Raw genomic sequence first — 20,964 nt, 5'->3', positions numbered from 1 at the left:
GCACGGTAATCTCCTGTTATGCACTCTGGACATGCTTTGGTAGTACACAACTTGCTAACGATCATCAGGCCGCTAATGGTCTGGTACTCAGGGCTCTATCGTCCCTCTAACCACTCTGACATCAATGCAGAGATCAATGTGCAGTTATACAAAACATAGCCTACTGCATATTACCCATAGCAGAAAAACATAAAACAAAACTGATTTAAGATGTCTTCGGTGCATCATTGGTCTAGCCAATAATCCAAAATTAAACACATTTTAGTAATGGCCTTTGAGTGTGGACTGTATTATTATGCATACTGGGTGGACTGGTTACCTTATGCAAAATGTCTATCCCTGATTCTGGGAGAGAGCCCTAGGCGATGCTGATGGTTCATTGATTGTGCAGGCCGGCTTACAGGTAGCCTATAATTATAGTGAATTTGTATTGGATTTTGAATAACCTAGTAATAGGGATTTTTTAAAATATTTTCATAATTAATTGGGTGGCACATTACCTTTAGCTATACAGAATTTCTCACTACCATGCATTTCCATCTCTCTCCCTTTATTCCTTTTTCGAGCGTGCAGAAGGGCTGTCAACTGTTTAGTGAAATGTTACTAACGATGTTCCCGAACAGATTTCACGTGGTTTCCCAAATGAAGCACTGGGTAGCTCCGGGGTTAGGGTTGGAGAGGCCATGGTATACAGAGTTTGGGCGGTATATCCTCCTCAAATAGTGGTTGATGCATGGAGTGAAATAAGTGTTGTTATATTTATTTCTCAGCTGCTCATATTAAGCTCAGCTATAAAATCAAAGTAGCCTTTCAGGCATCATTGAAAAATGGACCGGCCTCCATTCGCTTTTCGAGTGCATACGGAGGACATGTATTTTTCCCCTGCCCCTGTTCCTGCCCACTGTTCCTGCCCATTGATAATGGGCCATTCCAAATCCAAACTAATTTGAAATATTAGTAAAGATTCAATTGGAGAATAGTCTTAGGGGTGAAGATATGATCACTTGATGAAAGAACAGCTGTGCAGCCTGAGGCAAGGAACAGAGCACAAGCTTTTTTTGCAACTTTCTCAAATCATCAATAGCCTATAGTCACATCATGCAGCTCATACATGTGTTGATTTCTAAGAAATTCTAAGAAAGGTTTGTATCATTCACAACTAAAGTTGGCAAATGACTCTAAATCTAGCGCATAGGATCTGCTTCAAACTCACTTTTACGCTCAACATAGCTACTTCGTATGCGCACTCGCTCCAGAATGGGAAAAATATAATTTAAATATCATTTAGATTTTATTCCGCTGCAAAATTATGGCACGGGACTTATTAGCATATCTTGTCAGCTAAATGAACAAGCCTACATCCTATGGCATGAAGCACAGCCAGCTAACAGTAGGCCAAGTCATATTCTGTTCTTCTGAAATACATTTTCTTCATATCATAATGTTTTTTAGACCCGACTAAAATAAATCATGGATTTATTGTGATGGCGTATATAACATTTATTTATTAGACTTTTTTTAAATGTAGATGTTCCAAAGACGAACATCAGCGGCCTGGAGATGCTAAACGTGTTTGTTAATTAACAGTCAATTATCATGAGACCGGCAGTCTTTTACATGACAATAACTGTCTGACAAAATTTCATGACCGCAACAGCCCTAGTTGCCACCTGTTTTGCCCTCAGAACAGCCTCAATTCATCGGGGCATGGACTACAAGGTGTCGAAAGCGTACCACAGGGATGCTGGGCCATGTTAACTCCAATGCTTCCTACAGTTGGCTGAATGTCCTTTGGGTGGTAGACCATTCTTGATACACACGGGAAACTGTTGAGCGTGAAAAACCCAGCAGCATTGCAGTTCATGACACACTCAAACCGGTGCACCTGGCACCTACTACCATACCCCATTCAAAGGCACTTAAATATTTTGTCTTGCCCATTTACCCTCTGAATGGCACACATGCACAAGCCATGTCTCAATTGTCTCAAGGCTTTAAAATCCTTCTTTAACCTGTCTCCTCCCATTCATCTACACTTATTGAAGTGGATTTAACATGCAACATCAATAAGGGATCATAGCTTTCTCCTGGATTCACCTGATCAGTCTATGTCATGGAAAGAGCAGGTGTTCCTAATGATTGGTACACTCTGTGTATATTTCCACATTATGAGGTTGGAATAATACTGTTAAATTATGATAATGCCCTTTTAGTGTAAGAGCTGTCTGAAAAGACAGATTGAAATTTGTTCAGGTTTTGGTGGGATGGAGTTTTGGCCTGCCTGGTGATATCAGCAGGGGGGACATTTGTTAATGGACCAATAAGAAAGAGAGTTCCAATAATCTCTGTCAATAACACCAAGTTTTCAGTTTTCCCTTCCCCACTCAGACCACTCCCAGACAGTCATAACAAAATTCTTGCTTGAGAAATTGTGACGCACTGAGCGTAGAGAGCTTTTTATGTCTCTATTTTGGTTTGGTTAGGGTGTGATTTGGGTGGGCATTCTATGTTCATTTTCTATGTTTTGTATTTCTTTGTGTTTGGCCCGGGTGTGGTTCTCAATCAGAGGCAGCTGTCTTTTGGCTTGAAGATAATGAAGCTGCATTATCGTTGTCTATGATTGAGAACCATACTTACAGTGGGGAGAACCATACTTACAGTGGGGATAACCTGCAAAATCGGCAGTGTATCCTACTTACAAAGCATGTAGAGGTCTGTCACACTTCAACTGTGAGAGACGGAATCTAAAACAAAAATCCAGAAAATCACATTGTATGACTTTTAAGTAATTAATTTGCATTTGCAAAAATAATTGTCTAATGAAGGTAAACAAAATGTTGCTTACTGGAAAATAATCTTTCAAACACACACAGGCATGTTGTACAGCTTCATTATGGCTATTAGCAGATAACTGGACAATAGACTTGTCTAGAAGGAGGGTAGGAGGAGAATTCTATCGTCAATATATATTTCGAAGTTAGGTTGGCTGTATCACAACTGGCCGTGATTGGTTGCAATTTCAGTTTAATGCACCAGAAAAGACAAAACAAATAATACCACAAAAAGTATTATTTTGTATCACATCAGACCATGATTGGGAGTCCCATAGGGCGGCGCACAATTGGCCCAGCGTTTCTCTCCCTCAAAAAACAGAAATAAATGTTTTGGCCTTTACAAATATTATTTTGGCCTTTATTCAGATTACAATCGCTCACTTTAAAATAAAAAAAATATTACGAAAAAACCTCCAAAATATCGTTATATACAGTTGAAGTTGGAAGTTTACATACACATAGGTTGGAGTCATTAAAACTCGTTTTTCAACCACTTCACAAATTTCTTGTTAACAAACTATAGTTTTGGCAAGTCGGTTAGAACATCTACTTTGTGCATGACACTAGTAATTTTCCATCAATTGTTTACAGACAGATTATTTCACATATAATTCACTGTATCACAATTCCAGTGGGTCAGAAGTTTACATACACTATGTTGACTGTTTAAACAGCTTGGAAAATTCCAGAAAATGATGTCATGGCTTTAGAAGCTTCTGATAGGCAATTTGACATCATTTGAGTCAATTGGAGGTGTACCTGTGGGTCTATTTCAAGGCCTACCTTGTATCACAGTGCTTGACATCATGGGAAAATCTAAAGAAATCAGTCAAGACCTCAGAAACAAAATTGTAGACCTCCACAAGTCTGGTTCATCCTTGGGAGCAATTTCCAAACTCCTGAAGGTACCACGTTCATCTGTACAAACAATAGCACGCAAGTATAAACACCATGGGACCATGCAGCCGTCATATCGCTCAGGAAGGGGACACGTTTTGTCTCCTAGAGATAAACGTACTTTGGTGCGAAAAGTTCAAATCAATCACAGAACAACAGCAAAGGACCTTGTGAAGGTGCTGGAGGAAACAGGTACAAAGGTATCTATATCCACAGTAAAATGAGTCCTATATTGACATAACCTGAAAGGCCGCTCAGCCTTTCAGAAGCCACTGCTCCAAAACCACCATAAAAAAGCCAGTCTACGGTTTGCAACTGCACTTGGGGACAAAGATCGTACTTTTTGGAGAAATGTCCTCTGGTCTGATGAAACAAAAATAGAACTGTTTGGCCATAATGACCATCGTTATGTTTGGAGGAAAAAGGGGGAGGCTTGCAAGCCGAAGAACACCATCCCAACTGTGAATCACGGGGGTGGCAGCATCATGTTGTGGGGGTGCTTTGCTGCAGGAGGGACTGGTGCACTTCACAAAATAGATGGCATCATGAGGATGGAAAGTTATGTGGATATATTGAAGCAACATCTCAAGACATCAGTCAGGAAGTTAAAGCTTGGTCGCAAATGGGTCTTCCAAATAGACAATGATCCCAAGCATACTTCCAAAGTTGTGGCAAAATGGCTTAAGGACAACAAAGTCAAGGTATTGGAGTGGCCATCACAAAGCCCTGACCTCAGTCCTATAGAAAATGTGTGGGCAGAACTGAAAAAGCATGTGCGAGCAAGGAGGCCCACAAACCTGATTCAGTTACACCAGCTCTGTCAGGAGGAATGGGCCAAAATTCACCCAACTTATTGTGGGAAGCTTGTGGAAGGCTACCCGATACATTTGACCCAAGTTAAACAATTTATAGGCATTGCTACCAAGTACTAATTGAGTGTATGTAAACTTCTGACTCACTGGGAATGTGATGAAAGAAATAAAAGTTGAAATAACATTCTCTCTACTATTATTCTGACATTTCACATTCTTAAAATAAAGTGGTGATCCTAACTGACCTAAGACAGGGAATATTTAAATGTCAGAAATTGTGAAAAACTGAGTTTAAATGTACTTGGCTAAGGTGTATGTAAACTTCCGACTTCAACTGTATAATCAAGTTGATGGCACAGTCATATAGCCTGCACCTACATAAAGCTGAGTGACTCACTCATTCATGGATTTGGATCAAAATAATTTAATAACAACATTATTTCTGATAGTCTTTAATAAAGAAATATTTTGGTTATCCTGACCTGGACACCATGTAGAGTATTATAATAGCCCAAAATGCGTTGCTACAGATACCCGTGCCGACCGCCACCCGGAGACCCATTAGGCGGCTTTCGGTTTTAATTTAGAATCATCCATTCCTCTATATGTAATTAATGGTGGAGAGTCACGTCATTTTTTTTTATATACTGTAGGCCTACCGTAGGCGACATGAGTCTCACTAGTGTTGAGTAATGTGCTGTTAAAAGTGGTGTAGGTCTTATTTATTTAAAGAGCATTTTGAAGTTAGAAGCAATAGGATTTGAAGCAATAGCCTATTTTAGCACCGTTTTGCGCTGCTCTGAGACAAGCATGGGGACTGGTCTTGATAAATCAATGAGATTTTATTTTTGACTGAATCTCCGTTTGGGTATTGGTTAGACTACAATTATGGTGTAGAAATATTATGCTCTTAGTGTAATCTTTATTTGACTAGGCAAGTCAGTTAAGAACAAACTCTTATTCACAAGGACAGGCTACTCCTTCCTCCCCGTCTGTGAATTGAACCCCGGTCTCCCGCATGCCCGCACAACACGGGGATTCTTTAGCTAAATAGCTAAGTACTGTAACTTACTGTTACGTGCCTCTTAAGGAGAGGTATGTGCAGGAGTCAGGAGCAGGAGAGCAGGAAGTTCCAGTGGCACAGACGTTTATTATTAAGTCCCAATACCACATCAACAGGTGGGGAAACACACCCCAACGAAGTCACCACACATAGGGGAGCTCACTGAACACATCGAGGAGAAACCTCTACTCCTAAACATTAACAACGGTACAACGACAGTGAGAAACAAAACCTTGTGGCGCAAACACACACCCCTTATAAAGCAAACACAGCAAATAATCCCGCACAAAGACTAGCAGGCAGTGGAGGTTAATAAACCCACCGAAATTAACTAATAGGACACAGGTGTAAACAAAACAGACAGACACAAACAAAAAGGAAAAATGGATCGGTGGCAGCTAGTAGGCCAGCGACGATGACCGCCGAGCAACGCTAACCTCATATTAGCCTAGCATGCCTAGCCTGACAAGCACAACTGGTGCTCCAACAAATGAGGCCTAATTAGACTAAATAAAAATTGAGTCGTTTGAACAAGATAATTAGGGATGTGCATCTTTCCCTTTCAAGACGATTCATTACGTACAGTATCTAGATACATGGGCTCTGACACAATGCAGGTACGATACGTTTTAGTTTGAAAAGTTTGCAATGTAGCCTATGATTTTTGACCCCCCACTTTGGTTCTGAAATCACCATCACCCACTGATTAACTTGTAATTTTTGCAGATGATGTGTTTGAGCTTGTAATATATCAATATTTATCGTTTACAAATGAGATATGACTTAGCCAATGAATACATAGCACAACTTTGGATTTCACCCCCTTCTCAAAATCAAATTGTTTTGACCGTTTAGAAGTTTTTACGGAGTGATCTTCTCCTCTCCCTACGGCCATGCAGTTTACCTCGCAAAAGTAATTCCTGTCCTCGTTAAGACATTATCAACTTGACCCTGTGTATCTCAAAATTACCATATACTGTACACTGATTGTTTAAAGCAAAACTACCAAAACTATTGCTGATGATGAACCATGAACAATCAAAATAAAATCCATTGTAAACCCCGTTCAGCAGCTATAGCCAGATGAGAGTTCTGTCTATGGTAGCTTCATTTTATTCCGGTAAAACACAATTATCAACAGTGCATAGATAACATTAATCTAGCAAATGACATATGTTGTCACTCAACTAATAAAGCCTAATATTACGCAAGCCATTTTAGCATTTGAATGCTAAAGGTGCCAGATGTGCAAGATCAGGAACAGGCTGCCTACCTCGTGTTGGTCAGCGCACAAAGCTGAGCACAAAGCTGGGCGCAATGTGCAGTTTGACTAGGCTACTGATATTGCCTGGGGTTGTTCGGCATGCAAAATGACTTGTAGATCGATGACTGTCAACACAGTTACAGTGGGGCAAAAAAGTATTTAGTCAGCCACCAATTGTGCAAGTTCTCCCACTTAAAAAGATGAGAGAGGCCTGTAATTTTCATCATAGGTACACTTCAACTATGACAGACAAAATGAGAAAAAAAATCCAGAAAATCACATTGTAGGATTTTTTATGAATTTATTTGCAAATTATGGGGGGAAATAAGTATTTGGTCAATAACAAAAGTTTCTCTCAATACTTTGTTATATACCCTTTGTTGGCAATGACAGAGGTCAAACGTTTTCTGTAAGTCTTCACAAGGTTTTCACACACTGTTGCTGGTATTTTGGCCCATTCCTCCATGCAGATCTCCTCTAGAGCAGTGATGTTTTGGGGCTGTTGCTGGGACTTTCAACTCCCTCCAAAGATTTTCTATGAGGTTGAGATCTGGAGACTGGCTAGGCCACTCCAGGACCTTGAAATGCTTCTTACGAAGCCACTCCTTCGTTGCCCGGGCGGTGTGTTTGGGATCATTGTCATGCTGAAAGACCCAGCCACGTTTCATCTTCAATGCCCTTGCTGATGGAAGGAGGTTTTCACTCAAAATCTCACGATACATGGCCCCATTCATTCTTTCCTTTACACGGATCAGTCGTCCTGGTCCCTTTGCAGAAAAACAGCCCCAAAGCATGATGTTTCCACCCCCATGCTTCACAGTAGGTATGGTGTTCTTTGGATGCAACTCAGCATTCTTTGTCCTCCAAACACGACGAGTTGAGTTTTTACCAAAAAGTTATATTTTGGTTTCATCTGACCATATGACATTCTCCCAATCTTCTTCTGGATCATCCAAATGCTCTCTAGCAAACTTCAGACGGGCCTGGACATGTACTGGCTTAAGCAGGGGGACACGGCTGGCACTGCAGGATTTGAGTCCCTGGCGGTGTAGTGTGTTACTGATGGTAGGCTTTGTTACTTTGGTCCCAGCTCTCTGCAGGTCATTCACTACGGTCCCCCCGTGTGGTTCTGGGATTTTTGCTCACCGTTCTTGTGATCATTTTGACCCCACGGGGTGAGATCTTGCGTGGAGCCCCAGATCGAGGGAGATTATCAGTGGTCTTGTATGTCATCCATTTCCTAATAATTGCTCCCACAGTTGATTTCTTCAAACCAAGCTGCTTACCTATTGCAGATTCAGTCTTCCCAGCCTGGTGCAGGTCTACAATTTTGTTTCTGGTGTCATTTGACAGCTCTTTGGTCTTGGCCATAGTGGAGTTTGGAGTGTGACTGTTTGAGGTTGTGGACAGGTGTCTTTTATACTGATAACAAGTTCAAACAGGTGCCATTAATACAGGTAACGAGTGGAGGACAGAGGAGCCTCTTAAAGAAGAAGTTACAGGTCTGTGAGAGCCAGAAATCTTGCTTGTTTGTAGGTGACCAAATACTTATTTTCCACCATAATTTGCAAATAAATTCATAAAAAATCCTACAATGTGATTTTCTGGATTTTTTTTCTCATTTTGTCTGTCATAGTTGAAGTGTACCTATGATGACAATTACAGGCCTCTCCCATCTTTTTAAGTAGGAGAACTTGCACAATTGGTGGCTGACTAAATACTTTTTTGCCCCACTGTATATGCAGTTCAATGAAGCAGAGGACGCATCAGTTGTCACAAAAGATGAGGTATTTTCGGAAAGTAGAAATAATGTAATATGAGCAAAACATTTTTGTGAACTGGCGATTCGTAACGTTTGAATAGATTTTTTTGGACCTGCTACAATTGGATTGGTTTGGGGTCCGCGGCCCAATGCACTTGTATCTTAAACATTTGAATCGGGGACCGATGCGTATCGGTGAATCGTTACATCCCTAATAATGAGCTGTTCAAAAGACTTAGTATCCTGTTCGAATGAGTTAGTATCTCGTTTGAACGACTAAGTAAAAGTTTTTTTTAAATTCTAGTATAAATGTTTTCTTTTTTTATTAAGTCGCTCAAATGAGACACTAAGTCATTCGAAAAAGATCATTCCAACAATCTACTTTTTTTGGGGCCTTGGGCTTTAGGGCTTCCATAGACAGAATATTAAAATAAGCTGAAATAAAAAGTTACACTATTCAAAAGGCACCTACATAGTGGAATGACCCATGTGCAAATGTCTCTGATGCCCCATCCATCCCTGTGACTAAGGGAGAAAAGAGAGGAGAGAAGGAGTGATCTGGACAATGTTAACAAAACTGTAGGGTGTTAAGACATAGAATCACGAAATACATTAAAGGCAACGTGCATCACAATCTCACTGTGCTCTAAGTCTAATTCACTTTTTTACTTACTTTACTCAGTCAAGCTCTGCAAGGAGCACCATCTGTCTGACACCGAGTTTACAAACAGTCTGAGTCTGAGCCTCACTGGCTGTAACCCATGATTAATTACACTCTGCGAAGAAGAGACAAGTTGCAGCATTCCCTACATACATGTCACCCCCCCTGTGTTTTTCTGTCTCTGACTGTGCTCTTTGAAGTGTGTACATGAAAACTGTCAGAGGCAGCCAAATGGTTCAGTGAGGAGGGGGATGAGTTTGTTTTAGAGAAGGATCCCATACACAGGAAATGGGGGGGTCCAGATAATGAGTTCCAGTCGGACCTAAGGCTAATGGTAGGAGGGCTGTTGCTGCATTGATTAGTCTAAAGAGATAAGGAGAGAGAAGAGCGAGAGAGAGAGAGAGAGAGAGAGAGAGAGAGAGAGAGAGAGAGAGAGAGAGAGAGAGAGAGGTGTGTATGCGTCTTTAATGCTGCTCCCTCTCATCTTAAGCCACAGTATTGTTTAGTTCAGGCTTGCGTTGTGACTTTAAGTTAATAAGAGGAGAGAAAAAGGGAGGGAGTGACCGTTTAGGAGAGACCATCGAGGAAAGAGCGAGCAGAGAGGAAAAGAGAGAAAGGGCAATACCGTTGAGGAGAGCGAGGGGAAAATAGAGAGAAAGAGAGTTGAGAGTTGGCATGGTCTGTTTCTCGGCTGACAGAGCCTGTTGCTCTCTTTGGGCTGTCTGGGTCCTCAGTCTGTCACAGCAGATGCTGAGGTGACTGGCTGCTGCAGCAGACGTCTCTTTCTCACTCTCCATTTCGATTTCTCTCTCGCTCTCTCTCGGCGGGAAGATTTGGACGGTTGTCTCACCACGTCAAGGAGGGGAGTGAGGAGGGGAGCTGTGCGGCTGCAGTCTGCAGCCTGACTCAGGAAGCTGGATCTGGGTAATAAAACCTATCACAGCGCAGCAGAGCACCAGGCAGCACATAGAGGGCCAGCTAGAGCCTCTCCTCTCCAGGCTGCAGCTCTCTAGAGCACCACAGCACTAGTCACTCCACTGCCAGGATAAGCAACTCAAGAACCCAAAAGAATCTCAGGCAGCAATGGGCCGACAACATGGAAAGTGATATTGACTTTTATAAGCATTTCACTTGGCTTAAGAAGGTGAGTGCATGTGCCTCGTATGTTGGCTGTTTTTCTCTGGCGGAACATACCTCTCATGTTTCTTGAAGGTTTTCTCAGTGCCTAGGTTTTTGCAAACTGTAAGAATGAACTGCACAAACATGAGAATGGACCATATCTTCGTGAGATCAGTATTCCCATGAGATGTTGCTGCCCTGTCTGGTAATAGTTTTTCCTGATGCATTTCTACTAGTTTGAATGTGAGTCTAGTTGCGTATCCCGGTGAGCTCATGTGTTGTGTTCGCTGGAAACGTGTTATCAGGTGAGAGGCATTACAGCACAAACCAGCTGATGTGTGTTTTGCAAACAGAGCCTTGGCACTGTTGTTCCTCTGTCTCCATGATGCTATCTTGTGATTATGTGATATCACAGCACTCTGCTGTGTAATCAAAAATGCCATGAAATTGCCATTGACGAAGACTTGAGAAGGTGGGTTTTGTAAGGTTGGTTTTCCCCAAGTAGATATACCAGGGTTTGAACTTAAATGTAAAGGTAGGACATGTTTTTGCAGGCTTGGTGTGACAGTCAACAGGAGAGTTAATTTAGTGGCTTGTACAAGATAGGTCGTGGTTGTTGTGAGTTATTAGGTAGTGGAATGGTGACTAGGAGTTGTGTCAAGAATGCAGAGCACGTCAAGAGGTGGAACCACTTGACCGCAGCCTAAGTGGGCATCATGCAGCCAAAATAAACCACTCATAACATTATTTTATAGAAAGAAAGGAGTAGTACCTACAATAACTGTGCTGACTGTCCACCGTAAAACTCAAGTGCAACAGAAACATTTGTTAAGGCCATTAAGGCCACTCTTGCTAACTGCACTGTACACAGTCGTCATGCATTCTCAGACAGTGGGATAATATTTAGCTCACTTTGGATTTGTCCTTCACTCTCTCCGCCTACAATATGTCTTCAAGAGGCATCAAACAGCCATGTAGCTCATGGCATAAGAGAGGGGTTAAGGGAAATTCCATTGTGGCTTGGCCTAGCCTGAGAAAGATGCCTCTATAGTTTCCATAGCAAATGTTTTGAGTTCGGTCTCTGTACAATGTGCTACAGCTCTAGGTGCTCTGTTTAAAGAGAGCTGGGTTATATTCATCAGTGCACATTGTAGTAACAGGCTTTCCAACAAAAAGCAAAAATGAGTGTTTCTTATTGGACAAGTTCAAGTAGTCCGTCCCTGTTTCGGTTTATTTTCTTTTGTTTGGTGCCTACCCACTGGGCACACACTGGTTGAACCAACGTGGAATAGACATTGAATTGACGCCTGTGCCCAGTGGGTATTGTACACCAACCCTGTTCTCTGTAACATGCGTCACATCCCCTAAGAGGAGAGGAAGTGGTCATTTGTCTGAGTGGCAGAGAACGGGCTGGCTCTCTGCTTTGGCTTGTGTTTACAGTCAGTATCATGACTAATCACTGCTAAACAACTCCATATGGACTTTGTCAGGATTCAGGAAGTGATGTAACCAAGCCCTTTGATCTCGTGGACATCTAGCAGCACTGCAGGAACCTGGGTATAGCTTTTGCTTTGGTGCATTGTTTTATGTAACCATGTTCAACGTCAATCATGGGGTACCTGGCAAAGTAAGTATTAAGTTAAGATGTAAAGAAATTGTAACGGTTCTCCTCTTCGTCTGAGGAGGAGTAGGAAATACCAGACCAATGTGCAACGTGGTAAGTGTCCATAATTAGATTTTTAATAAATCAAATGAACACAGAACAAAATAACAAAAACACGAACAAACAACCGAAACAGTTCTGTATGGTGAAACACAGACACAGAAATTACAATAACATAGAAAAAAAGAACATAGACTACCTAGACGTAAAACATAGAAACATATAAAGCAAACTATGGTCAGAACGTGACAGAAATATTCAGTATAAAGAAGCATTCAGTTAAGTGCACTTACATACACACACCTCTCCTCTCAATCAAATTCAATCAATCATATTTATTTTATAAAACCCTTTTTAACACCCAAAGAGCAAGCAATGCAGATGTAGAAGCACAGTGGCTAGGAAAACCTCCGTAGAAAGACAGGAACCTAGGAAGAAACCTAGAGAGGAATCAGGCTTCGAGGGGTGGCCAGTCCTCTTCTGGCTGTGCTGGGTGGATATTATAAGAGTACGGCCATTTAGGCCAGGTTGTTCTTCAAGACGTTCATAGATGACCAGCAGGCACTGCATCTCAGTGCTGGAGGCGTCATTACAGACCCTGGTTCGATTCCAGGCTGTATCACAACCGGCCCTGATTGGGAGTCCCATAGGGCGGCGCACAATTGGCCCAACGTCGTCCGGGTTAGGGTTTGGCCGGGTTAGGCCGTCATTGTAAATAAGAATTTGTTCTTAACTGTCTACATTTGAGTCTCAGAGAGGTCATGTGATAATGGACAGTGAGTGGGTATGGAAATGCTGTACCTCTTAAGTCAGTTGTGAAACTGCCTTCTGAGTGGACTGCCCTTTCGGATGACCCCGGAGAAACTGCTCCATATATGTGTGCTGTCAGTGCGATCCGAAGCAGTGGCCCCTAGACCAGCTATTTAAGACAGGATTATCTGAAGCCGTGCAGTGAGACAAAACCCAGCTCAGCGCTGCTCACAAGTCACAGCATGTTACTTTTTCCCGCTGTGACAGACCTTATGATAGGTCCCCAAGATGATCACATGGTGCTGTGGGTTTTCAGAGAAAGAGAAAGAGAGAGAGAGAGAGAGAGAGAGAGAGAGAGAAGCTCAGCTCGCAGGCTTAAGTCAAGAGCATGATGTTAAGACATCCCTGGAGAAGTTCTCAGGGACTGAGGAAGACAAGTGTTAAGCCCTAGTATGAAGTCAAGGGTCTTTGCACCGATGTAGTGGTTGGTTGAGAAAGCGTCCTAATGCTCCACGTCAGCTGACTGAGGCCAGGGAGAGAGGAAAAACTGCATTCCTCTGTAGAGGGGGATCTCACTGGTCTTAAAGGTCTGAGGTTTCACGCAAAACACACTATATCTAATTAGTATAAATTAGGTGTCTTCTTTTATGCAAATCAGGGAAAACACTATTATATCCTTGTTTCTGATGTTAGGGGTCAAAGGGTGTGTTTTTGTATGTTAATGCCACAATGCCACATGGTCACATTTCACATTGTTGTGATGTTGAATGTGTTAAGATTCTCAGCCGAGCTTCAATGTGGGTGTCAACACAGGTCTACTATTCTTTTCTTCAACCAGCTAGCTCATATTAGAAACTTTGTTTGAAACGGAGCAGTCCTCCAGCATGCTGTTGGCCTTTGGCTGCAGCCTTCAATACTGTATCTGAATGCAGATTAGACAACAGTGCAGTAGAAACAGTGTGTACCCATACCGGGAGTCGAACCTGGGACGCCTGAGTGAAAACCAAGAATCCTAACCTCTAGACCATATGGGAAGATGTTGCTAAACACAATACTTGTCTCATTTCTTCTCCTTTATTGGGTCAGGGCGGATGAATCATTGAATGGTTGATACTAAATTGTTTAGCCTGTTCAGTGACAGTCTTCAACCTTTGTCCTCCTCTCCTTCCCCCTCTCCACCTCTCTGACTCCTCTCTGCCATGTGTGTTGTTGCAGGTTAACCTCTGCTCCCCGGTGAACAATGAGAGCTATCAGGAGCGGCTGGTTCGCTTAGAGGGGGACAAAGAGTCTCTGGTGCTCCAGGTAAGGTGCTCCTGTCATCTGTCACTCCACCATCATCCTTGCAGGATTATAGTTTAGCTTTTAGAGAGAGATCGAGTGAAGGGGGAGCACAGAGCGAAACAGAGAGAGAGAGAGAGACAGAGACAGGCCCTGACAGTAAATCTCAGTGAGACAAAAATAATGGTGTTCCAACTAAGGTCCAGTTTCCAGGACCACAAATATGAATTCCATCTAGACACCGTTGCCCTAGAGCACACAAAGAAATATTCCTACCTCAGCTTAAACATCAGCACCACAGGTTACTTTCACAAAGCTGTGATCGGTCTGAGAGACAAGGCAAGAAGGGCCTTTACACCATCAAAAGGAACATAAAATTCGACATCCCAATTAGGATCTGCCTAAAAATACTTGAATTTGTTATAGAACCCATTGCCCTTTATGGTTGTACGGTCTGGGGTCCGCTCACCAACCAAGAATTCACAAAATGGGACAAACACGAAATTGAGACTCTGCATGCAGAATTCTGCAAAAACCCTTAACGTAAAACACCAAATAATGCATGCATATCAGAATTCGGCCGATACCTGCTAATGATCAAATTCCAGAAAAGAGACGTTAAATTCTACAACCTCGTAAAAGGAAGCGATTTCCAAACCTTCAATGACAAAGCCAACAGCTACAGATAGATTAACCTAGAGAAGAGTCCCCTAAGCAAGCTGTTCCTGGGGCTCTGTTCACAAACACAACCAAACCCCACAGAGCCCCAGGACAGCAACAGGAACATAATTAGACCCAACCAAATGATGAGAAAACAAAAATATAATTATTTGACACATTGAAAAGAATTAACCAAACAAAACAGAGCAAACTGGATGCTATTTGGCCCTAAACAGAGAGTACACAGTGGCAGAATACCTGACCACTGTGACTGACCCAAAATGAAGGAAAGCTTTGACTATGTACAGACTCAGTGAGCATAGCCTTGCTATTGAGAGAGGCTGCCATAGGCAGACCTGGTTCTCACACTGCCCACTAAATGAGGTGGAAGCTGAGCTGCACTTCCTAACCTCCTGCCAAATGTATGTCCATATTAGAGACACAGTGAAGAACATAACACTATTTAAATACAACCCATATTTATGTTTATTTATTTTCCCCTTTGTACTTTAACAATTTGCACGTTGTTATAACACTGTACATAGCCGTACTATGATTTTTGAAATGTCTCTATTCCTTTGAAACTTTTGTGAGAGTAATGTTTACAATACATTTTGTATTGTTTATTTCACTTTTGTTTATTATCTATTTCACTTGCTTTGGCAATGTGTTTTCCATGCCAATAAAGCCCATTGAATTTAACTTAATTTAATTGAGAGAGCCCCTCCTCAGGGGTCACCAGGGTCACGTCAGGTGAGTCTAAAGGCATTAGGGGGACAGAGACATGTGACACCACTGTCCACAGGCCCAAGTGACCTCACGGCTCTGCTGTTAAATTGAGAGAGGAACGGCAGTATATCACAGAGATGTTAGAATGTCCAGGGCAGGCTAGGGGGGCTGGGGGCTGGTTGTGTGTAGCAGAGAAGCTTAGTCAAACAGAACGCCCCTAGTACATTTCATGTCTGGATAATGCCTCTCGTATTTGGTTATACTGTATACATTAGGCTCAAGTGATTTGTCAGGACGCTCCATGCTTTTTTACATCTGTGTAATTGGTAGTTTATACATCTGTAATCTAGTCTACACATTGCATATTTATATTTTCCCTCTTCCTCCTCGGCCTCTGTCATGTCTTATCTAGCTCAACGTGTGCTGCTTAAAACTAGCTTTATCTCAGCCTTGTGCCACAGTAGCCCTTTCTTTCGCACATGCCAGCACATTCCTCAAGCCCCTCTGACAAACGCTGCTGATTGGCCAACTGGCTTGTGCCTGTTGACTGAAAACATTATTGGGCGGAGCAGGTAAAAGAGAGGTGCTTGCTTTCCCTTTCACCTGCTTCATTGTGGGCTGGCCAGAGTTGTGGGCTCAGTTTACTCAGCTCCGTTTTTGTAGTTCAGTGAACCATGGCAAGCGTAGGTTACCTTTTATGATATTTCACATTGGCTGTTGACATAGAGTTCCAATCCGGCTGAGGAATCAAGTGAAACTACCTGTGTGTTGTCAGAGGAATTAGCAGCATTAGCATACGGGTTGCTCCAGTCCTGACCAGGAGAGAGGAGGTATTTGTGTGACTGAGTGACTGAGTAAAGGTGTCCTGTGTGTGGGTTGGCTTTGTGTGCTATAGGTGAGCGTGCTCACAGACCAAGTGGAGGCTCAGGGAGAGAAGATCCGAGACCTGGAGAACTCTCTGGAGGAGCACTACCACAAACTCAACTCCACTGAGGAAATGCTACAGCAGGTAAGAGACATACTACATTATCACTACTCTATCACTGCTCAGCTCAGAGAGCTAACTGCTGTTGTTTACCTCAACTTGTTTCCTACATGAACATAGTCTGGTTTTAGTCCTAGATCAATTGACTGTATTTTGTAAATGTGTGATGAGAGCAAAAGATTACAAGGTTGCTCAGTAACAAATAGAATGAACAGCCTGTTCTTTTTCTGTTCCTTTAGCGAGAAGTAAGTGTGTGGTAAATTAGTAACAGGAAATGTGGTTTTCATTCATAACCATCCTACTAACATAAAATATTGTTGCTTGTGAGTGACCAGGGCCGGGTCTAAGGGGTGGCAAAGCCAGGCATGGACACCCCAGATAGAATTTGTGCCCCCACCAAATGGTATAAGAATTACCCTGCCAGGTTTTGCCAATATTGCACTGCCAGTAGCGCTGACTGGGACAGAGGCTTTTTGCCATGTTAACTCATTATCTGAGGAGGGGTGAGGGAGGGAGGGGGATGTAATATTTTATACTTAAAATCCCCAAATGCATTCTGATTGGGCACCTAGCCATGCAAAATCATAAGGTACCACCACCATCATTAAATTGTTTAGGAAGCTCACAGACAGGGATTTTTTTCTCTCACTTTTGCAGACAGCTACAGTTAATAATAGGCTAGCTAGTAGCTAGTAGCTAGTAGCTGTCACGACTTCTGCCGAAGTTGGTCCCTCTCCTTGTTCGGGCGGTGTTCGGCGGTCGACGTCACCGACCTTCTAGCCATCGCTGATCCATTTTTCATTTTCCATTGGTTTTGTCTTGTCTTCCTTCACACCTGGTTCCAATCCCATTAATTACATGTTGTGTATTTAACCCTCTGTTTCCCCTCATGTCCTTGTTGGTGATTGTTTGATTGTATGTTATGTGCAAGTTATGTTCTGGTGTGCGACATGTTTTGTACCCACTTTTATTATTTTGTATATTTTGGTTTTCGGAGTTTTGTGAGCACTTATTAATCGACTCCGTTTATACCAAGTTCGTTCTCCTGCGCCTGACTTCCCTGCCACCAGCACGCACCCATTACAGTAGCTTTGTTAAGTTCTGGTAGCAGCGCACTGAATAATTGTAGCTAGTTGGCTAAGCTTTGATCAGCACGGATATCCGAAACTGTCTGGGCACTGCCAAGAGCAAAATAATTGAGGACCACCATGTCGAAAGCCATGCCAAGCTCAACGAACAGCCTGCAGGACCGACCACCGAGGTTGAGGAGCCTAGCAGCAAATGTAATACCCGCCCATCCCCCACACCACCTGCTGACCAACAAGATGGAGAAGAGCCAGGGCCAGGCGCAAGCAGCAAGAGGGTAACATCACAACAAGCACCTGCACCTCCGTTACGCCAGCCACTAGACCTGACGACCTGTTGAATCTAACCGAAAATGAACCGGTGGAATCAGAGTTTATTTTGACTTGCAAAGTGAAATCGCAACCACAGCCAGCAACAACAAACGGACCCCACTCAGGGTTCTTCAAGGATACAGCGGAGCTTCGTGAGCAATGACGACTGTGCTGTTGGCACTGAAACGTGATTAGCATTTTTGGGGCATCTACAGCAATGTGCGAAACCTCCTTCTCCACCCTGAAGAACATAGTCAGTGAACACAGAGCATGTTACGTCAACGAAAAGCCCAGCTTGTCCAGCTGCCATTTGAGAGGGGACCTGACAAGTACATTTCGCCAGGAAGGAGAATGGAATCAGAAACTTCTCTTGAGGTTCAACACTGCATCGAGGAGGCTGCTGCAACTCGTCTAAATGGTAAGTTACAACCTTGATGGCACTCGCCGCCGTGCCAGAATGATTTATTCATTGGTTTTCCCTCATGTAAGCCTACTGGTTGTTTGGCAAATGTTTGTATAGTATCGTTTAGGCTTTTGCTTTTACATCAATGCATATTTTAGATTTATCTGTGATTCCTAATGTCATTGTTTTCTTTTGCGGATGTAATTTCTATTGACAGATATACAGCTTTGCTTTTATTTGATGGGTATAGGGACAATGACCAATGTAGGGAAATTGGTCGTGCTCTGAGGTGAGCCCTGGTGCAGTGCTCCTGTTGTCCTGGCTGTACACTATGGTGGTGCTGAAATCGGCAGCGCATCTAACGTTATCCTTTCATCGCGCTGACTGCCGGTAACCTTCTGTCCATGGTCCTGAATCGATGGTTACGGTGTGTGCTGTTTTAATGAGCGCATGTTGGGCTACCAGTCTTCATGGGGCTTCTCTTCAACATCACTTGCTTTCTTGTGAGCAAAATGACAATGTATATGGCTGCATTTCCGATAGGCCTAGATTTTTGTACATTTTGCATGTCGCAGTAGTAGGACCAATACCGTGTGTAGCCTACTGAAACAAGTAGGAAAACGTTCACTCTGTTATGATTCATTTGCATTACACACAGTCGCAAAAGTGATGTCAGTACTATGAAAGCGACACTTAGCCTACTTTTCCGCCCCCTCCCTGCTCTTGCTATAGCTTGTGTGTCTAAGAAACTCTCCCACACAGAAAATATTGAGCACCTGGAGAAGTGGTGGCTTAGTTACGCTCATTGCATAGTGTCACACATTCGACAGCATTGTAGCCTATAGTTATAATGATTGAAGTTTAAGCTATGAATCTTTGATAGCCTAGTGGTGCTCATCCTGTCGAGCTGGCATGTTTGTGTTGGTATGTGCAAAGCATGTGTAGGCCTATGGCAGCTACGGCGGCATTTCCGATACACTTGTATGGCGCATATCTTGGTGCTATTATATAAGACAGTTGTTGATGTGCATGGGTACATTTCAAACACATTTTTGTACATTTAAACAGTAGTAGGACCAATCTTGTTTGAAAGCATTACTACTCGTGCCACACATGGATTTAAAATGCCCCCTCAGGCATGTCATCCTGGAGTAACTCACCTCGAATGCACAAAGTTTGTCACTGAGAAGATGGAGGGAAACAAAGTTCACTTCCTTTCGGTCTTACAAGGTGACTTCCTATGGCTTACTGACTCCATTGTGTTATAAGAGCAGAGATTTTTATGGGAGTGGGCTCTACTAAAAACACACAGCATAGTCTTTCTGAATTTAAAACAGCACATAAAAATGTTGGGAATAAATGTGACTGAAAATGTCCGCTCTAAGCACACTGTATAGTTTAGGTGCACCCATATTAAAATACATTTACAGTTGAAGTCAGAAGTTTACATACACTTAGGTTGGAGTGATTAAAACTATTTTTTCAACCACTCCACACATTTCTTGTTAACAAACTAGTTTTGGCTAGTCGTTTAGGACATCTACTTTGTGCATGACACAAGTCATTTTTCCAACAATTGTTTATAGACAGATTATTTCACTTATAATTCACTGTATCACCATTCCAGTGGGTCAGAAGTTTACATACACTAAGTTGACTGTGCCTTTAAACAGCTTGGGAAATTCCATAAAATTATGTCATGGCTTTAGAAGCGTCTGATAGGCTAATTGACTAAATTTGGGTCACTTGGAGATGTACCTGTGGATGTATTTCAAGGCCTACCTTCAAACTCAGTGCCTCTTTGCTTGACATCATGGGAAAATCAAAAGAAATCAGCCAAGACCTCAGGAATTTTTTTGTAAACTTCCACAAGTCTGGTCCATCCTTGGGAGCAATTTCCAAACGCCTGAAGGTACCACGTTCATCTGTACAAACAATAGTACACAAGTATAAACACCATGGGACCACGCAGCCGTCATACCGCTCAGGAAGGAGACGCGTTCTGTCTCCTAGAGATGAACGTACTTTGGTGCGAAAAGTGCAAATCAATCCCAGAACAACAGCAAAGAACCTTGTGAAGATGCTGGAGGAAACAGGTACAAAAGTATCTATATCCACAGTCAAACGAGGCCTATATTGACATAAACAGAAAGGCTGCTCAGCAAGGAAGAATCCACTGCTCCAAACCCGCCATAACAAAGCCAGACTACGGTTTGCAACTGCACTTGGGGACAAAGATCTTACTTTTTGGAGAAATGTCCTCTGGTCTGATGAAACAAAAATAGAACTGTTTGGCCATAATGACCATCCTTATGTTTGGAGGAAAAAGGGGGAGGCTTGCAAGCCGAAGAACACCATCCCAACTGTGAAGCACGGGGGTGGCAGCATCATGTTGTGGGGGTGCTTTGCTGCAGGAGGGACTGGTGCACTTCACAAAATGGATGGCATCATGAGGCAGGAAAATTGTGACTATATTGAAGCAAAATCTCAAGACATCAGTCAGGAAGTTAAAGCTTGGTCGCAAATGGGTCTTCCAAATGGACAATGACCCCAAGCATACTTCCAAAGTTGTGGCAAAATGGCTCAAGGATAACAAAGTCAAGGTATTGGAGTGGCCATCACAAAGCCCTGACCTCAATCCTATAGAAAATGTGTGGGCAGAACTGAAAAAGCGTGTGCTAGCAAGG

General features: G+C 42.7%; 1 protein-coding gene across 15 annotated transcripts in view; it reads left to right on the top strand.

The window, feature by feature from the left end:
• Positions 1 to 20,964, top strand: part of LOC139540016 (liprin-beta-2-like) — a 121,675-nt gene that overhangs the window by 45,414 nt on the left and 55,297 nt on the right. For 13 of the 15 annotated variants that reach the window (XR_011668053.1, XR_011668064.1, XR_011668062.1 and 10 more), the window contains 2 exons: positions 14,041 to 14,127; positions 16,388 to 16,501. Coding sequence is in view for 1 of the 15 variants with exons in the window: in XM_071343505.1 (XP_071199606.1) it covers positions 14,041 to 14,127; positions 16,388 to 16,501 (201 nt within the window). In the remaining 14 variants the exon portion in view is untranslated. Of the gene's footprint in view, positions 1 to 9,598; positions 10,438 to 14,040; positions 14,128 to 16,387; positions 16,502 to 20,964 lie in introns of those variants that run through there. The other 2 variants (XR_011668065.1, XR_011668060.1) reach the window with 1 other exon arrangement.

The sequence above is a fragment of the Salvelinus alpinus genome, chromosome 15, assembly GCF_045679555.1.
Source record: "Salvelinus alpinus chromosome 15, SLU_Salpinus.1, whole genome shotgun sequence".
Taxonomy (NCBI): Eukaryota; Metazoa; Chordata; class Actinopteri; order Salmoniformes; family Salmonidae; genus Salvelinus; species Salvelinus alpinus.
The sequence above is the reverse complement of the archived record's forward strand: the minus strand, read 5'-3'. Positions and strand labels throughout refer to the sequence as shown.